The 21373-nt window shown below is 35.8% G+C and overlaps 1 protein-coding gene across 2 annotated transcripts in view; it reads right to left on the minus strand.

Moving 5' to 3' along the window:
• The window catches only part of INTU (inturned planar cell polarity protein), a 73498-nt gene that overhangs the window by 37555 nt on the left and 14570 nt on the right, over positions 1-21373 (minus strand). For both annotated transcript variants that reach the window (XM_073237059.1, XM_073237058.1), the window contains exons 3-4: positions 13472-13557; positions 2966-3169 (exon numbers count right to left, since the gene is read on the minus strand). In XM_073237059.1, coding sequence (XP_073093160.1) covers positions 2966-3169; positions 13472-13557 — 290 coding nt within the window. The remainder of the gene's footprint in view (positions 1-2965; positions 3170-13471; positions 13558-21373) is intronic.

Consider the following 21373-nt stretch of genomic DNA (forward strand, 5'->3'; position numbering starts at 1 on the left):
CTATGATCTTCTGTTATATTTACTTAATAAATTTAAAACTGGACTAGTAAATAAACTTAATGCATTTAGCCAAATACCAAACATCACTTTAAACAAATAACCATATACTCTTTGATTCGCTTTTTAAAAAATTCCCAGATCTTGTAACTTGAAGAAGACAAGCTTTTATTAAGTATGTAACTCACATAAAAACAGAATGACCCTATCACATTTTATTGTACATTAAGTCATACCAGTGAAAGAAGTCATTTGAGAATGTCTCTATTCCAACTTCTGCAGCAGTCAGCCTGGAAACCCTCACTATTAAAGACCTGGCAAGCTCTACAATTCCTAACCAATTTAATTAGCTGTATTTTTAAGCACTTGTTAGCAGCGTGCATTTGCAGCAGCTTTCACACTGTTCAATAAGAATAAAAAGCCTCTCCTAATTATAATGTTGATATAGGGCTGTCAACAGAGAGAAACCTGTTCATTTGAGAAACATCTACATACTTTCCCATGGAAAGAAAGGCAAGGATGACAAAAGGCCTCAGCAGTATCCTACTCTAAGACAACCCAGAAAGATTCAGTGTTACCATGTCAGAAACTGCTGTGGGTTTTATATAATAAATGGCTGAATTTCTCATTTGTTTTAAATACATAAAGAACGAATAATACATGCAAGAAATTAGAATTATTAACTGTAGGTCCCTACGTATTTTTTGGAACACAGAGAATTATAAAAATATATATAAGTAAATCCCTTCTTTTCCATTTCAATTACTGACTCAATTTGATATATGAAGGAGCAACACAAGGAAATACACCCCTTGAAAAAAATGGCTTTGGCATTGAGAATATAGGCTATAAGGATTTCACAAGGCAAGAAATGTAAATAATGTAAAAACTTTAGATCTCACTTCTGCTTGAAGCATTATAGTAAACTTTATAGATGCTTTCAGAGATACTTGTGTTGTAAAACTAGATCCGTGGCTAAGACCTACTTCTTGCTGAACTGCTGGATATGGAAAAGTAGAGAGGTTTCTAAGGATATCCTCTCCCTACCCCTCCGGCACCCTTCGCCAACATTGCAAAGCAAGCTGGGGCTTCAGCCAGCAGTGGTGAGTGGGGAGGAGGACAGAGGCAGGGCTGTCCTGAGGACCCACGCCTACAATAGCTGCAGTCAGGATGCTGAGTTCTGGACAGTGGTAGGCAGGTGAGCTGAGCCTAAGACCACTGTGTTAAACCCAGACCCCCAGGAAGGCTGAAGTGCCCTTGGTCCGTGGCAAAGCAGAAGCAGCAAATTCTCTCTGCAGGACATATTCCCACTTCAGAGCCACAGGATTCCCAAAGATAAAATCAAGCTGTAATTTTAGTCAATGATCATCAGGGACATAAGAAGGCAATCCACCACAAGTCAAGAGTCCCCTCAGGACTTAGAGATGGTGGATTGGGCAGACACAAAATAGAGAAGAGCTATTATAAAATGCTTACAGAAATAAAATTTAGAATCACTAAGATGAAGCAACAAAGACTAGAGGGAATATCAGGGCAGATTTGAAATGTAAATTAGTTAAAGACTTTTCAGAAACTTCTAAAAATAAAAATTTGCTTAAATATGAAACACAATGGAAAGGTTAAAAAACAGTTTGGACACAGCAGAAGGCAGAAACTGAACAAAGACAGTAAGACAGATTCCTTACAAGGAATAACTGAAAGTAGACTTAACAGGAGTGGAAGTCAGAAGATAGAGGATAGTAATCTTTAAACAGATTAGCAAAAATAACTTTAAAATGGTTTGCATAAGCAATAGCACGTGTTGACTTCATCTTCTTCCTGGCCACACAGGAAGACTACATTTTTTACGTCCCTGCATTGGTAGAGACCATATAACTAGATCTAGACCTAGACACTGGAACGTGGGCAGAAGTAATGTTCCACTTTTAAGCCAGACCTCTGAAATGCCCCATTGATACGGCAGGCTTTCTCTTTTCTCTCATTGGCCAACTAAAGATCTAGCAGAGCATTCTGAATGAAGCCTTTGGAAATAATGACACCCATAAGATGAAGTACTCAAATCACTGAGCCACGTGACCAAAAATATTTACATTGGAATGAGAAATAAACTTTTACTATGTTAAGCCCCTGAGATACTAGCGTTGTTTGTTGTAGTGACTGGCCTATTCTGACTAATACAATGTAGAATTATAAAGCTACCTTTCAAGAAGGAGTGAAAAAATATCCTCAGATAAATAACAACAAAAATAATTTATCACCAACAGGCTTTCGCTAAAAAGAAATGCCTAAAATATATGTTTTAGGAAGAAGAAAATGATTGAATAAGTAGAGTTTGAGATACAAGAAAAGTAAATGGTAAGCATATATGTAAACTTAAAGAAGGTTCATCTGTATGAAATATATAAAACATCTATTTCATAACACACCATATACATTTTATAATATATATAATAAATATTCATAGTAGCAGTACTAGTAGTGTAATTATGCACAATTTGTAGAATTTAAAAAAAACAGTAGCACTAAAATAATGATGACAGCATGTAGGTGAGGACAGGGATAACTGGAATTACAGTGTACTAAGGGCCTTGAATTATTTTGAAAAGGGGTTAAGACAGTGTTTAACTCTAGGATTTGTTAAGATAATTATGATAAAAATTTAAGAGCAGTCATTAAAAAAACAGAAATAAAGTATATAGTAAGAATAATGATGCACATAATCAAAAGTAGGTACAAAAATATTAAGTAAAAGCATTCAAATATAACTTTTTAAAGATGGCAGAAACAAAATATTTCAGTAATCTCTATAAATGGACTCACTGAGCTTGTCAATTAAGAAGACCACTGTGTGTAAGAGATATACCAAAACCATAAAGATACAGAATGACTGACAAAAGTGTTCATTATTCACTTGGAAAACTATAAAAAATCCTTATTTTCTTCCTTGCACTTTTGAGGAGACACTCACCTCGTCCTTTGACGTTTCTGAGTCGAGCTGTAGTGTGAGATACATAACAATATGCGGCGTGTTCAGGATGTTCTGCTGTATACCTTCAGCCTCTTCTCCCCATAAAAGTTTAACTAAATCATTTGTATTTGGTTGTGCCTTTTTCTGTGTTGGTTGAGTTGTTTCTTTTTTCACAGCATATGCATTTTCAAATGTCAGTTTCACCTTTAGGAATTAAAATAATGGGTTAATTTTTCAACAGGAAAAAGCTGCAGTTTTCATAAAGGATCTGTACCTGCACATACACTCAGGTATGCACAGTATATATGAAAATCATCCTACAGCGTGGGCTCTTCGATGGCAGAGACTGTGTATTCTATTTATATTTGTATCTCTAGCTCCTAACCCAGTTTCTAGCATGAGTTATTACAAATGTTTACTGATGAAGAATGCATAATTCTCTGAACATTCATTTATTTAAACTTAATCATTGTATTTTAAGTCACTGACAACAAAACAAGAAATACCATGGAAAAACAGAACTTGTATGATCTGACAGTGTAATAAAGAATACATTGTATTATGAATGCTGATAGCACTGACTTATCTGGATAAGTGAAAAAGAAGAGATTCAACACTAAGAGTAACTGCATACAACCAGGGTTAGCTCTCCTTTCAAATGAGGTGATATTCAAATATTCTTCTTTTAGACTTTCTTTGTTATTCTTTAAAAATAAAGGCCAAGGAGAGTTAAAAACTATCAGCATACTGGATCTTAGACCATGACCCTTAAGACATTGTCTATAGTTTTATCAAGACAGCTTTAATTTCATGGCCTGAGGTCAAATAAGACTGGTAAGAGTCCAGAATGTAACCATTTTCCATTTGTTGAATGGTACCTTCCACTTCTCAATTACCTTTTCTTGAAAAAGGAGAGAGGTGTCTAGATGACAATTGGTCAGAGATACCTTGCTCATTTCAAAGAAGCACCAATATACATCTTGACTAAAAGAAGTTTTCACTAAATATAGTTAATTTAGTGTAGCAAGGACATCATCATAGCCTATTTATAAGCACAAAATATTCCTAATGTTTAAAATCTTAACAGAATACAGATGAATGAAACAGGAAATTCTCACTGCAGTAATCCATAGTTTTAAACATTAAAATGGAATGACTCTTTTAAAATTAAAATTTAAAAGTCAAAAAATAAATTGAAGTCTAAGAATAAATAAAAAAATAAATAAGTCCCAACAATATATGTGTATTAAACCAGCACACTGTACACTTTTTAAAAAATGTATACAAGCTAAATATATGTAATTTTTATTTGTCAGTCATACCTCAATAAAGCTGGTGAAAAAAAAACTAGTCAATATTTAAAAGCAGATAAAAATTATATGCAGTAAATTGGATTTTTTTAGAAAATATTTAAAAATTATCAAGATAGTAATAAAATTCCTATTTTAATAATTATTAAAATTACTGTTTTTAATAATTAAAAATTTATTTTCAAGGCCAACTTTAAACATATGATAAATACTAACACATTATAGTCACTCATTTTAAAAATGAGCTTTATATATTTTCATCAAAAATATTAAGCATATTTTTAAAAATTCATTCATAATCCCACTAGCCTATTCAACTATTTTAGTATTACATTGCAAAAATACATCTGTCCTAATGAACAAAACATTCCAAAATAAAAAATCTAGATATTCTTTTTCTGCTGGTAAAGAGTGATTATGGTTGTATTCAATTTTGCTAATCTGTAGCTGTCTGTGGCATTTCAGAGGCATCAAATTATCTTTGTCTACCTGAAGTGAATTAAGTTAAATAAGCATCTATTCTAAAGTTAGTCTCAGATTTTATTAACTAGTAGAAAAAAAAGAGACATGACATCTAAATTCATCAATATGTATATATTTAAAGATGAACTCAGTCAAGACTAGCGGTAATCTGTATACAAAGCAGCGGGTGAGAAGTTCTTCATTAAGTTTTTCTGAGGCCTGATGATCATGTAAAACATTTAACATCATTCCAAACAGAAAAGATCAAACTTCACTGAATTTTTTATAATTTCTGTGAACCTGATGTTGCAAAATCGGCCCTCAGTATTAGAACACTATCAAAAATGCTGAGTAGAAAATTAATATGTTTCGGGGGGAACTACAAAGCAAACTGAAGAAAAATATAAAAAACTGGAGACCCTATAATGGAGCAGTCAAGAGTTATCTCATGAAAATTAACAAAGATTAAAATGAGGAAGAGTTGCAGACAGTTTTAGAAATGATCTTTAAACGATGTAAAAAGGATATTTGGTGTGAGGTTTTGACTCCAGGCAAGTAACATTTAAGGATCATAAAGCCTTAAAGACTATGTTCTGAGAGTAGCATCTGTTCTATTAGGTAATGTTCAATATACGTATGCATAAATATAAATATGGATGTAAGGATAAATATGTAAAATCCTTGAAGAAGGATTCGATGAAGTGATTGGCTTGGTGGTTGGGGTCCTTTCTTTTACCTGAGAATGAGGATTCAGGAGTGCCCACAAGAAAATACATGGGAGCCTTTGGTGGCATTCCCGAAAATATGAGCAATCTTTGGCAGTTAGGGAAATATGCGCACAGACGTCAGGACAGGACAGACGGGAGCTCCGGAGAGTGTTCCGCACGGGGCCTTGGAAGCCCACCGGGCGCACCGCGCGGAACACGGAGAGAGACAGGCCCTCGGGAAAGAAACGTGCCTCAGAACGGGGCGGAGGCGCCTTTCCAAAGGAGATTCTGCGGGTGAAGAAGTGAAAAGAGGCTGTGGCTCACCAAAAATGACAAAAGGAAATGAGCTGGTAAACTAAAAAATTCACTAATTTCACTTTAGGCAGCAACAACCTAAAATTTAAGACTAGTTTGCTACGATTAGTGAAAAATGACGTACTTGGAAACAAATGTGAAACTTGGCAAACAACAGTACTTCTTTTCTGTGGTGTAAGGGCCTTTCCCCTTCACCGTGTCAAAAACTCAAAACACACACGCCACAGAACCATCCATTAAAATTCTTAAAGGAACTATTTAGACAACATTCTTCTGATTTAAGTAACGCTGGCTCTATAATGCGAAGATCACACTTTAGCAAGACATTTTGAAAAGTTTACATGTTAAACAGCTATGTTAGGAAATCTGGTTGCCTTGATGAAATGATAAAGGGTGAGCCAGATAATTAAATTAAAAGTTAAGTGCTATTTTTAAAAAGGGTTGGTATATGTGAATATTAAGGATGTTATGTGTTTCACAGGAAATTTTATTAGGAAAGTGTAATATAAGATAGTTTGCATGAAGCTTCTTACAACAAACAAAAAGGGTTTTCTGTTGTTCCTCCACAACATTGACCTGTGGCAAGTTTCATCATCCCTCATCTCCTGTCTCCCTTAAAACATTTTCTTCTTTCTGTAATTTTTCCATCCTTTCTGTCTTCCTTCTCTCCCAGTTCAGGAGATAGGGTGCCTTTCCTCAGGTCCAAGAACATGCTCTCTATAACTCAACACTTCCAAAATCTTATTGCTTTAGTTTTCTCCTCTATCTTCAACTCATCCCACTCAACAAGCAGTATCTCTTCAGCCTCTGCTAGACAAACAAATTCTCTCTCTCCCATAGTTACCAGGCCTTCCCTTCACAAGATGGGACCTGGAGATGATGTCAGATTCTGAAGCAGTTCCAGAAGATGACAGTCTCTTAACTCTGCCTCACGGTCTCCACTGTCTCTCTCACAATATTTACACTGCTCTCTGCAAGTCTGATCCTTTCTCTTTGAGCTGGCAGATGCTTTGAGTATTCCTCACTCAAAATTATGAAGGAATTGAGACCACCTGGATCAACAAATTCTCTCTTCTTGATCTTCTTCTCTTTTGGGGAATCTCACTGGGTTAACTGAAGATAAAACCTGAAAGGCATCTTGGACTCCCCTCTTTCCTGTGGGATATACTGCTCCCTTTGCTTCCCACATACCTTAAATCTAATCTATTCCATCTCCTCCATATCCTTAGTCAATGCCTTTGCTCAGGCCTTTATCACCTCTGGACTGCTGTGAAGTTGATCCCCTGGTGTCGCAACCTCCCGTCCCATTCAGAGTGTCATATTCCTAAACTGCAAGTTGATCAAGTCAGTCATCCACTTTGAGATACTAACATAGATAGTTACTGCTGGGTTCTGAGAATAGAGAAGATTTACAAATATATTTTCTTAATTTTGCCAGTCTGTTTCCTCATTTTACCATAGTATATATGAGTATATCACTTCTGTGTAACAAGGAAATGATAAAAGTTAAAACATTCTACATATACACAATGGAATACTACTCAGCCATAAGAAGAGGGCAAATCCTACTATTTGCAGCAACATGGATGGAGCTGGAGGGTATTATGCTCAGTGAAATAAGCCAAGCGGAGAAAGAGAAATATCAAATGATTTCATTCATCTGTGGAGTATAAGAACAAAGGAAAAACTGAAGGAACAAAACAGCAGCAGAATCACAGAACCCAAGAATGGACTAACAGGTACCAAAGGGAAAGGGACTGGGGAGGATGGGTGCGTAGGGAGGGATAAGGGGGGGGAAGAAGAAGGGGGATATTAAGATTAGCATGCATGGGGGGGAGGGAGAAAGGGGAGGGCTGTACAACACAGAGAAGACAAGTAGTGATTCTACAACATTTTGCTATGCTGATGGACAGTGACTGTAAAGTGGTTTATAGGGGGGACCTGGTATAGGAAAGAGCCTAGTAAACATAATATTCTTCATGTAAGTGTAGATTAATGATTAAAAAAAAAGAAAGAAAGAAAAGGGGGATTACCCCCTGATAGGATAAAACTAACTGTAAATCAACGATTAATGCATGCTTTAAATATCCTTAATTTTGTTCACTTAAAGGGTGTTAAATGATCAGCTATAGAGGTACATTTTTCTGATAATATTCCTTTCTCTTAAAAAAAAAAGGCAGTTCCTGTGTGGTGACCTCCAATGAGTTCTACACAATGGTTTAAAGGGCATATCAAAGTGTGGGCAAAGGGTCTGTTTGTGTTTATACAGAGGATCAAAGCCTAATTTGGCTACCCAGAAAATGAACTAAGATACGATATGAAGAAGAACTTCCAACATCAGCACTCTCTGGAAGAGTCATACCAGAAGATGATCATCAAAAAAACCTCAACAATGATCCAGGTGATGCTGCAGTTGTAGCTGCATTCATCCCACGGGTTCCTGGACTTGCCATTGGAATGAAGAAGGAGATATCTAAGCTGGCCTGTGCATACAGTAAAACAACAAATTTGACTGGATCTATACTGTTGGAACTCAACCAAGAATTAGGAGAAGTGCAAGTTGTAGCGCTCCAAAATCTTATGACTACAGACTATCTACTGTTAAAATAACATATGGGATGTCAACAATCCCCAGGAGTGGGTTGTTTTAATTTGTCTGATTTCTCTCAGACTGTTCAAGTTCAGTTGGACAATATCCACCATATCATAGATAAGCTTTCACAAATGCCTAGGGTGCCTAACTGGTTTTCTTGGTTTCACTGGAGATGGCTGGTAATTATAGGTCTGCTTTGATTATGTAACTGTATTCCTATTACGTTAATGTGTGTACGCAATTTAATTAGTAGTTTAAAACCTATACATGCTTAAGTTACTCTACAAGAAGATATGTCAAAGAAATAATCAATCTTCCCATGTTATCTTCCGTCTGCTACTCCTATAGCTTTTCTTCTTCCTTCCTAATTACAACCCTTAAGTAGAATTTGTGCCTCATATCGAAATTACCGAGTATCATAATTCTTCCAAGTGGTAAAGATACCTCAAGACAAATACTGGGCATAAAAGCCACAGGGCATAAATCTGCAAAGAAGTAAAAAGCTAACCTTTTCAAACAATATTGCCTCTCTCTCACTTACCAACTTTACATTTCCCTGTATGGCCCCGGAAGATGACTGGTTAGCCAGAGACAGGTAAGATTCCTCAAGGGAGGAACAACCTAAGACAGGTACAGTCACGGGGGGCCTTCAGGTGAGAAATTGGGGATCAACAGAGGTGAGGCTTAGAACCTCACCCCCCCTGTTTTGAGAGAAATCTTCTGCATCCGTGGATGTTTTGTTGCCCTTGTCTAGCTTGGATTAATACTTAGTCTATAGGAACAGACCTTATCATCTACATTTGCCCTCTTACACCAGTAAATTATGTTTTCTACCTTTATCTTGCATCTACCTACAACTTCAGCATTTTATTTAAAAAAAATAATAATAATAATAAGGGAGAAATGTGGGATTCACATATAAATCAAGTATAAAAATCAAACGAATATTCATATTTGACCTGATTGTTTATAGTTCATAGTGTGTGATCAAAACTGAAAGTTTCTGTGGTGACTGCCCTTGTACTGTTCACCATGTAAGAACTTATTCACTATGTAAGAACTTGTTCACCATGTAAGAACTTGTTCGTTATGCTTCAGAAGATTGGAGACTGATGAGAATTAGGCTTGGGGTGGATTAATGATTGTACATTGAGCATTGAGTCCCCTATACAGAATTTTATTGTTGTTAACAACCATTTGATCAATAAATATGAGAGATGCCCTCTCAAAAAAAAAAAAAAGTTAAAACATTCTACTCAAGCCCCTTTACAGTCTCTCAGGCCTAAGAAGTACTTGAGAAGGTTAGAGCCCAAGACTAATGTATGCAGGCAGACCTCCTCCAAAGCTCCAGGAAACCAACCCGGCCCAGTGCTTACTGCAGTCAACTCCTGTCAGTTGTGAAGTTTGGACCCAGCCTCCCTGCTCAATCAGGGGAGGAGAGGGTGTACCATTTGCACAGCATGTGCTTGTTGGGCAAGTGAGTGCACAGAGCTGCAGCAGCAAGTCAAAGTTACAAAAGTCTGTAATTATAAGGGTACTTACTTGCATCCTCATTCTTGTCATTTTAAACTTCTAAAGCCTTTCCTTTTGAACCTACAACTTTTTATTTAAAAAATTTCAGACCTACAGAAAAGTTGCAGAAAGAATTAAATGATTACCTATGTATTCCTCACTCAGTTTCATCAGTTACTTACATTTTGTCACATTTGCTTCCTCTCTCCCATGCTTACTCCCCTCTCTGTCCATTCTTACCAACTCTTTCGCTATATTTTTTTAAAGTTTTTGCTGAAGCACTTGAGAATTAGTTGCAGACGTTTTGGTGATTTGCAACTAAATACTTTAGCATGTATCTCTTAAGGATAAGGGAATTTTCCTACACAACCAAGTATAATTACTCAGACTTAGGAATTTTAATACTAAATACTATTTTCAAAGTCTGTATCCACATTTCCTCAGTTGTCTCAATACAGCTGCTCCGCACTATAATTCAGGGTTAGTTAAGGATTAGCTGCTGCATTTAGTGTGTGTCACTTCAGTCGGCCTTGGGACAGTTCTCCAGCCTTTTTTTAATGTCATAATATAAACATTTTTAGAGAATCTAAGCCAACTGTTTTGCTTGGCTTTGAAAGAAATGATTTGGGCTTTCTGTACCTTACCTAGCATACAGGATTTACCTCTGGGTTTCACTGTGGCATTCTGACTCTATTTATAACAGAACTTAGTTTAAAAAATCAAACAGAGAACTGTAGAGTTAGAAATGGGCTCATAGATATATTCGCTCAAAACCCCTCTGATATAGATGAGAAAACTGAAACCCCGAAGAGTTTGGCAACTTGCTCAAAGTGAAGTTAACATGGAGATCTGACCTCATTCTCCTGAGTGACCTTTCTATCACATTACACTATCTCCCAGGCCATCTTCTGTGGGACGATGAGATACTTTCAACCATTTTATACATAGAATATAAGTTTAAAATGTTTCTGTTAGATATTTCCAAATTTAAATGTTAAAAAATCTCTTATGGTATTCTTTATAAATCAGCATTCTTCTTCTCTTATTGATTGAGTAATTGTTTCAGATGCCACAAACACAAACCAGGTAAAACAGCTTTTTCTGGGATAAGTGCACCTCAATTAGTTGCAGTCCAGTAAAAAAGCAATCCGCGTAGCTTATGTGAGAAATAGAAGAGTCATGCTCTGGCGTCAGTTCCAGTTCCAGTTGTTTGAATTATTAATTCTGCAACCTTGGACAAATCGTTAAATCTCTCTTAGATTCCTTTCCTTAATGTATAAAATAGGAAAACAAATTATTGGAATCTTACAGATTGTTATGAGGCATAAAGGAAATGGTATTAGTAAAACACCGATATACTGCACATATTCCCCTCCCGCTTCTATTCCTGCCCTCCCCGAACTTCCTACTTTACAGGGCTGGTAATGAAAAGCTTGTAGTTCACTCCAAATTTCTACACTAATGATGTAAGAAAAATGTGGTTTACTAATTAAACATGATTTCTAGTTAAAAGAATTTTAACTTTTCTAAATCATTATTAAAGATACCTTACCCTAAATGCTGGTGCTTACCCTAAATTAATAAAATGGCTATTAATACCAATTCTGCTAGTAAAACAGACAAAAGCAAACATGTTTATGCTTGGCGGGTGAGGGTTAACTAGAATGAAATATTCCAAAATGTTAATAGTAGATATCCTCAGGTGGTGAGATTTTAAGATATTTTTGTCCTTTTCATATTTTTCAAAATTTCTACAATGAACATGTATTACTCTTATAACAAGAAAAAAGTTTATTTTCTTAAAGAATAAAAAGATTTTAGTAATATGCATCTTATGAAGGGATTATATTCTCAAATTGCACAAAAAATCCCCAAGGAAACAAAGATGTGCTGGGGTACAACACACTCTATTCATTTACTAAATATAACTCATAACAGTCAGTTTTTCTTCCATCATTAAACTAAACTTCTGTTTCTTCATTTTGGATGAGATGTATATATTGGCACTTAAAAGTCATGTTGTATAAAATACGTACGTGTGTGTGTTTAAACACAGAAACACATTTAGTGCAGAAAGATTCTCATGCTATAAAAGACAAAGTGGGCAAACAGCAGATATTATAGTCCTACTTCATGCTTAATGAGGACATGTAAGTGGTAGGTGTAAGTAGTCCAAAATATTTAAATCACTATTTCTTTCTCTTCTTTCCCGTTGAGTGTACATAGCCAAATCTGCAACTGTTAATTAAACATAAGTATAATTTGACTCCACTGTAAACAATTTCTTTTGAAGACAGAAGAGATGTGGTTAAACTCTGGCAATATTGGTGGAACACCTACACCTGACACAGGCAAGGGAGGAGGAGCCCTCACTCAGGGCTGATGCACAGCCAGTTTCCTTAGATGATGCTGTTTCAGTTGTTAAAGTACTGGAATTCTTCATTACGGATTGGTAAGTAGCTGCCGTCTGAGCCCTCTGAGGTGCCCTAGCACCTTGCTTACCCTAGGACCTCCTGACACTTAGCAACTAAAGGGAATAACAGCACGCCTGACTCCAGCATACAGGACTGCTCCTGCTTGATTTTTAGTATTTCACTACATCTTTCAGTCTAATCCTAGGCATTGCTGATCACTGGCTACCATAGGTATTCTAGTGCTTTCATTTTACATTTCCAAAGATAGTTACTTTATAGCATTTGCAGGGTTGTGTGTGTGTGTGTGTGTGTGTGTGTGTTAAGAGAAGGAAGTGAACATAAGAGAAATCTTATTTATTAGTGAAGAAGGAGTTTTGTCATGGGTCCTTTTATTTCAGTCTCAAATCAAGTACAGGAAGGTTCTGATTTATCAGGCATTATTGTTCATCCTGATCAATCAAAAAAACTGCTTCATCCTGTCGCTGCCTGATGGAGTCTCCTCAAACCTTGTCATCTTTCCAATCTCTCAAAGAGAGAAAACAAATTCCTATGCTAACAGGAGCACAGCACTTGTCAACAGAGTGTAGAGCAGTTTCAAAATACAGGTAATGACCTAAAAATGTCATCTGTGATACAAAATGTCAACTCTTAGAGTGTCAAAATAACTTATTTTGAAAGAGATTTATTTTTACCTACAAGTAATAAAAAATACATTAAGTAGCTAAACAAAAGCTGAGGAGTAAGGCTAAACTAGATAATGGATAAATTAAAAAACAATGTGTAATTAGTTTTTAAAACAAACAAAATCACATTAAAACCCCCCAACTTCATAGCAACAGTGATTTTAATAAGTCAGAGAATAGAAAATTCCGTGATTGCTTAAAATGACTTTTCTAGGAACTGATTTTCATCATTATATACAGTAGTTATAATGGCAAGTTGGTCATTAGATATCTTTTTTTATTATTGTTCTTGCTTTATGTACAATGAGTTTTATTTGTAGTATTTCTGTCTTTTTAGAACAATGTCCAAAAGCTAAACATGTTAGCAAGAACTAAAAATTTTTAAATAGCCACGTATGTAAGTGCAACTTATCCATAATACATAATTTCAGAATCTTAAAAAAAGGAAACAGTCTAAGATGTACTTACTTTATATTATTCACCATAAAATACAGGAAAGAATGTACACACCTGCATAGGTCCAGGAATGCAAGACAGAACTCTCTCTATGTTCTCAGAGGTGACGTCAACATCATTCACAGCAACTAGGACATCACCTGAAAACACAGTAACAATTGCAATAGGTGTCTGAATATCCTCAAACCCACAAGATCTAGAATTGGAACATTAGAAAAGCATCTATTCTGATTTCTTCAAAGTACAATGGAAATGTGCTACAGACACTCAGGAACTTGTCCAGCGCTGAAGAGCTCACTAGTGGCAGAGCTAGTCACACTCTTTTCCTGAACTATAATACAGCCCGACATTGCCCCATAACTTAATACAATTATGACTACTTAAAGAGATGAATAGTCCCATTTTGGATACAACTGAGGGAATTACGTAAACCTAAAGGACAAATGGAAAATTTGTAGCATAAACCAAGTACTGAACTTAGCAAAATTGATCTAACCACTCAGACCCACAGTAAAAAAAAAATTCAGCTGAAATTTTTATTAAATCCATGTGGTACATCATAACTGAATATGCCATGGCATTCACTGTTATATTGATCTGTGTTTACACACACCTCGTTTCAAAGGCCTCAGCCATATTAAAATCCACAACATATTTTGGTAAAAATCTCCTTTTCCATGCTTTTTAAATTTGGTAGCTTTAATAAAATAAAGATCAGTGTCAAAATGGAAATTTACTTTCACAACATAATAAAGCATAATATCAAAATACAAATGAGCTATATTAGTAGAAATACATATTATTTATATACTGTGATAATTTTTTCTCATCATTCCTAAATATATCATTAGAAAGTGGAACAAATAATTCATATTAATCCAACAAATATTTACTGAACACCTACTGTGTGCCAGGCACTGTTATAGATACTGCAGATAGAAAATTGAACAAAACAGACAAAAATCTCTACCCTCATGGAGTTTCATATTTTTTGGTGAAGACGGAAAATAAACATGTATCTATAGATAACAGTGTTAGTAGACAGTCCTCCATCAGCCTCTCATCTTTTTGTACATCTTGTAAGCCAAGGCTCAAAATCTTTGTTCTGGATTATCTTTTCAGGGGTGTTTGTCTAGCAAACAGCCTTGGAGGGCAGAGATAGTGCAGTGTCTCTTTCCAGAACAAAGGTCAAGGTCATTTAATGTGCAGTGTAAGAATAGTGTCTCCAATACCTTATTAATAATTGTTCACTATGTAAGACTCATGTTCCCTAAGCTCAAAGTTCCTCCCCTTTAATGCAACCCACTGTATAGTAGGTGTCACCTGGCCCTCTTCACATAGCCCTGTAGAATTAGGGTGACGGAACCGGTGAAAATCCAATTACTTTACCTAGTGTTCTTCCTCCTGTTTCCCTCCTTCCCTTTCTTGCTCTCCTTGATACTCTATCTTATGGGGAAGGCGTTCAGTGCAGACTGAACAGGAGGAGTTTCTTAGGTCATCCCCACGGAGACTTACAACAGGTTGCACAAGATTTAGATGCTCAAAGATGCTAGTCAGTTGAGAATTCTGCAGGTGTGGCCACCGAGTCATTATGATGGTCAACTATTTCAGCACTTTGAGCAACCAGGTCATTTTTCTTGGTAGTAAGAATTTGCAGACTAAAACAAACTTCCAATTTCAGTTCAACATGAAAAAAAAAAAGTAACATGCTTTCCCCCATTCCTTTTAAATAAGAGCTCAGACCAGTATAATGTACCAAATTATTTATAGCTGTAGTGCTTTTTAAATAAACGAATAAATAAAAGGAACCATAGACCCAATGTAGGAGTATCAGTGTAACATAAAACACTTCTGGACCATTTTAACTATGAGTTTTGCTGTCAGTAGTTTAAATGATCCTCAGGACACCTAAATAGTGAAATCACGTGCAACATACCTATTTCTAAATGTTTGGTAGGAAATTTTCTCTTTCTATAAAAGGAATGTCGTATCCACTTCTCATTCTCCCAGATATTTGTTTTTCTCATGTTTTTCTGAGCACTTCCATGAAGTGACTCAGAAATGGCAGGCTTGCTGGAGACATCACTGAGGTGGGCAGCCTGCAGTTTAGGAATGTTCTCCATCAACAGTTTAAAAAATTATTTTTGAAACAAAATCATTACACATAAATATAAAGGACAAGATGGATACATATCAAAAGGGTGCCTTTAGGTACATGAGGTTTTTCTTTTTTTGTGTGTGCTTAATTGTACTTTTTAAACTAACACTAAATATATATTATTATTATTGCAAAGAGAAAAAAATAAAACTCTTCATTTTACCAAGCAAAACTCACTGTGGTAGGCAGAATGATGGTCCTCCAAAGATGTCCACAACCAAAACTCTGAAATATGTGAATATTAGCTTACATGGCAAAGAGACTTTGCAAATGTAATTAAGTTAAAGATCTTGAGACTGGGATCCAAGCAGGTCCTTGCAATCACAAGGGTCTTTATGGGAAGGAGGCAGAGGGGTCAAACTCAGAGAGAAATACCTGAGGAAGCTATGATGCTGGCTTTGAAGATGGAGGAGGAGACAGTAAGACAGGAATGCAAGTGGCCTCTAGAAGCTGGCAAAAGGAAAGGGATCCTATCCCAGAGCCTCCAGAAGGAACACAGCCTTGTAGACACTTTGATTTTAGTGTAGGAAGTCACATTTAGATTTCTGACTTCCAAAGTACAAGATGATAAATTTGTGTTGCTATAAACCACTAAGTTTGTAGTAATTTGTCACAGCAGTAATAGAAAATAAACACACCTACCTAACAATACATTCTTGGCTAACCACCAAATGAAAGCCAGGGACTATGAATGCCAAAGACCAGAGCTGGGTATACAAGGTACAGTTGAAGGTCACTGGGAAAAAAAGCAGCCTAGTTAGAAGGAGGGATTTATGCATAGAGAGACCAGGAAATATGTATGGGACAACTGGGTGGGAACAGGTGGTGAACTTAAATTGATCATTTAAATTAAGCTAATTGGACTTCAGGGAGGATTTAAAACATAGTTATCATCCTGCCATTTTATACATTCAAGTTAATGTATTTATTGTCGATGCATTTACTGACAATTCTTAAGTTTTGAGAGAATAAACTCTATTGGACATTTCTGAGCTTCAGTATCAATCCCTCACCTATAATATGCAGGCATTAGAGAAAATTAAGGTCCATTCTAACCCATCATTCCAGAAGTCTTTGATAAAGGTAGCTCATATACTGTAATTATCATATGAAACATTTGATTACATAACCTAAGACATTCCCTGATGATGCTGGGTAAGAAACTAGTGAAAGGTTTTTATTTCTTTCTAAAATAGAAAACAATACTACAAAAATGTTAGAAAAATTATTGATCTCAGTACTATAGCCATGTTTACTTCTGCAAATTATTTTTAATCTTACCTATGTTCACACAAATGACACAAAAAGGATTTTTTATCCCTTAAACCTCTCAAATAATATAAACTTTTTATATCAGTAGCTTTTAGATTATAATTTTAATAGTCAAATAACACATAAATTTATTAAATTAAAATTCAAATGACCATACTCATGATTGACATTTTCATGCTTTTTATTTTTTATTATTACTAAAAAATGCATGAATAAACATTTCCATGTACATAGTTTTTCCTTCATTTACATCTGGGTCAACAAACTTTTCTGTAAAGGGACAGATAACTAAATATTTTAGGCTCTGCGGGCCATATGGTCTTTGCTGCAGCAACTACTCAGCTCTGCAAATGCAGCTTGAAAACATCAAGAGACAAGAAAAAAATGAATGTGGCCGTGTTCCAGTAAAAGTTTGTTTATGGATACTGAATTTGAATTTCATATGGACTAAAGTATTAGTCTTTGATTCTTTTTAATGATTGAAAAAAGGAAAAAACTATTCTCAGTTTGTATTTGCAGGCTGTACAAAATGGGTGGTATGCTTGAGTTGGCGTGTTGGCTATGGTTTGCAGATATATTTTAGATTCTAAGGATAAGTGTCTCAAAATGGATTAAAGGGGTTCAATGGTGCATTGTTGTAGCTGAATATTTTTTTTCAAATTACACTATGAAAAGATTAAATATTTTTTCTTTTTTTTGCTTCAAAGAGAAATCTTTTGGCACTTTCCCCCACCCATTCATGTGAGCAACTTGGCAGGTGAAAGAGCTCTATGAATGGAAATCAGAACTCGTGGGTCCCAGTTTTATCACTGACTGGCCCTCTGTTTTGGAGTCAATCATGCACAGGCATACTTGGTATTATTTCAGTTTGCTTTATTGTGCTTCACAGATACTGTGTTTTTTACAAATTGAAGGTACATGGGAACCCTGTGTTGAATAACTCTACTGTTATTTTCCCAATACCATTTTCCCAATACCATTTGCTCACCTCTGTGTCTGTGTGTCACATTTTGGTATTGTCACTTTAGATATTTCAAACTTTTTTATTATTATCATATTTAATATGGTGATGTGTTGATATTATTATAATTGTTTTGGGGTGCTATAAACTACACCCAGGTAAGACAGCTAACTTAATAAATGTTATATGCATTCTGATCATTCCACTGACAGGCCATTCCCCCATCTTTCTCCCTCTCCTTGGCCTTATTTCCTATAACATAAAATATACAAATTAGGCCAATAAATAATTCTATACAGGCTTCTAAATGTTCAAGTTTAAGAAAGAGTTGCACATCTCTCACTTTCAATCAAAAGTTACAAATGATTAAGCTTAGTGAGGAAGGCATGTCAAAAGCCAAGATAGGCTGAACTCTAGGCCTCTTGAATTAAACAGCCAAGTTGTGACTGCAAAGGAAACTTTCTTGAAGGAAATTAAAAGTGCTACTCTATACTCTAGTAAACATACAAATGATAAGAAAACCAAACAGCCTTATTGCTGATATGAAGTTTTAGTGAGGAGATGATCAAACCAGCCACAACATTTTGTTAAGCCAAAATCTAATCCAGAGCAAGGCCCTAACGCTCTTCAATTCTATGAAGGCTGAGAGAGGTGAGGAAGCTACAGGGAAAAGTTTAAAGCTAGCAGGGTTCATGAGGCTTAAGGAAAGAAGCCATCTCCTTAATATAAGAAGTGCAAGGTGAAGCAGCAAGTTGCTCTAGCAAGTTATCCAGAAGATCTAGCTAAGGTAACTAATGAAGGTGATATACTTCATTGAACAACAGACTTTCAAGGTACATGAAACACCCTTCTATTGGGAGAAGATGTCATCAATGGCTGGTTTCAAAGCTTCAAACAATAGGCTGACTCTCTTGTTAGGGGCTGAGGTAGCTGGTGACTAAGTTGAAGCCACTGTACACTTACCATTCTGAAAATCCTAAGGCCCTTATGAATTATGCTAAATTTACTCTGCCTGTGCTTTATCAATGGAATAGCAAAGCCTGGATGATAGCACATCTGTTTACAGTATGGGTTACCGAATATTTTAGGCCCACTATTGAGACCTACTGCTCAGAAAAAGAGTTGACTGTTCACTGACAATACACCAAAGTATGACTGTTCACTGACAATACACCTGGTCACCCAAGAGCACTGATGAAGATGGACATGACATGAATATTGTTTTCATGCCTGCTAACACAACTTCTGTTATGTAGCCCATGGACCAAGGAGTATTTTTGATTTTCAAGTCTTATTATTTAAGAAATAAATTTCATAAGGTTATAGCTGCCATATATTAGGATTCCTCTGTTTGATCTGGGCAAAGTAAATCTAAAACTTTCTGGAAAGGATTCACCATTCTAAATGCCATTAAGACATTTGTGATTCATGAGAAGAGTTCAAAATATTAACATTAACAGGAGTTGGGAGAAGTTTGAGTCTAGAGGTTTAAGTCCAATCCTCATGGATAACTTTGAGGCATTCAAAGTGTGGAAGTCACTGCAGATGAGGTAGAAGTAGCAAGAGAACTAGAATTAGAAGTGGAGCCTGAAGATGTGACTGAATTGCTACAATCTCATGAAAAAACTTGAATGGATGAGGAGCTGCTTATTTATGGATGAAAAAAGGAAGTAGTTTCTTAACATGGAATGTTCATCTGGTGAAGCTGTGAAGATTGTTGAAATGACAACAAAAGACTTAGACTATTATATAAACTTAGTTGGCAAAGCAGTAGCAGGGTTTCAAGAGGACTAACTACAATTTTGGAAGTTCAACTGTGGGTATAATGCTATCAAACAGCATCACATACTACAGAGAAATTGTTCATGAGAGGAGGAGTCAGTCGATGTAGCAAACTTCATTGTTGTCTTATTTCAAGAAATTGCCACCACTACCCCAACCTTCAGCAAACAGCACCCTGATCAGTCAGCAGCCATCAACATTAAGGCAAGACCCTCCACCAGAAAAAGGACCACAACTGGCTGAACACTGAGATTATAGATAGCATTTTTAGCAGAAGACTATTTTTTAATTAATGTTATTTACACTGGTTTATTAGACATAATGCTCTTGCACACTTAACAGACTACAGTATAGTATAAATATATTTTCTATGCACTGTAAAACCAAAAAATTCATTTGACTCACTGAATTGTGATAATCACTTCATTGTGGTGGTCTGGAACTGAACCTGCAATGTATCTGAGGTATGCCCATAATCCTTCTGCTACTCATCTCTAGATGGAAGTACCTGTACCAGATGCTTTCTAGAAAGGCCTAAAAATTTTTAAATTCTATCTTTCCAACAAAACTCACTTCTTCAATTTCTTTTCTTTACTGCTAGGTCAAGTACCACAGGTAAAAATGTGGGAAAGAAGTGATCTGGGAGAGGACAAACACAGCAGAATTATTTTCATTAAGAATATGGAAATGCTACAAGTGCCACAGAGGTTGAAAAAAAAAGGTATACCAAATAAAAACCTGCAAATATTAGAGAGTAAAACCATACACTAGGTATTCAAAAAAAACCCAAATCTATCTTTTTAAAAAAGCATTGCAAATACTTTAACTGGAAATAACCAAATGTCTATTAACAGTACAGTGGGAAAATAAATAGTATATATTCATAAATGAAATACTACATAGTGACAACATGGATACTTCTCAAAGACTGTAAGCTAAAGAAAATAGACACAAGAGAATACATACCATATACTTCCATTTATATGAAGTTCAAGACAAGGCAATTTAAAAAAAAGAGAGAAGAGGCAAAATCAACTGTTGACAGAAATTCTGATTTTTAGATTACCTTTGGTAGGGGGTGTGGACTGGGAGGAGGCACCACAGAGTTTTCTGGGTACTGGACATGTTCTATATTGACCTAGGTGGTAGTTACCTAGGTATACACATATGTCCCAATTCATTGAATATGCACTTCAGATTTGTGCATGTTATGAATGTTATGCCTCAGTTAAGCTTTTTTTTAAATAAAAAAAACTTGAAGAAATTTAAGAGAAACTTAGCACAAGTGTGTCATACAAATCTATTTAGTGATCATAAGTGAGAATATGTGAAGTTACACAAAAAGAGCTTGAAATAAAAACGTTGCTGTATACTTCAGCAGAAACAGTCCACATGGGTATGTGTGCCTAGAACATTATTAATATGTGATTTCTCTAACCTTATCCTTTCCAATCCTTAAAAAAACACCTTGTTAAAAATGACAAAAAGTGGGTAATCCAGAAGAAAAAAAAACCTACCGAGGTGACAGAGTTTCTGGGATGTAAGTAAAATGAAAATTTGCTCTGGTCTGGGGCTGGGGGCTGGGTACGGGTAGTCAGTGAGCAAGTAGCCAACTGTTAAACTTTAAGAAAAACTCAGAAACAGAAATATAAAAAATAACGATGCGAGCTGTTGGAGCAGTAACAGCAAAAATGGTACCCAAAAAGGCAGCAAAACCTCCACAATCCCAGCAAAGAAAAGTCAGAACAGAATGGAGTTCTGCTGTTTTGAAAGGAATGTCGAC

The sequence above is a fragment of the Manis javanica genome, chromosome 5, assembly GCF_040802235.1.
Source record: "Manis javanica isolate MJ-LG chromosome 5, MJ_LKY, whole genome shotgun sequence".
Lineage (NCBI taxonomy): Eukaryota > Metazoa > Chordata > Mammalia > Pholidota > Manidae > Manis > Manis javanica.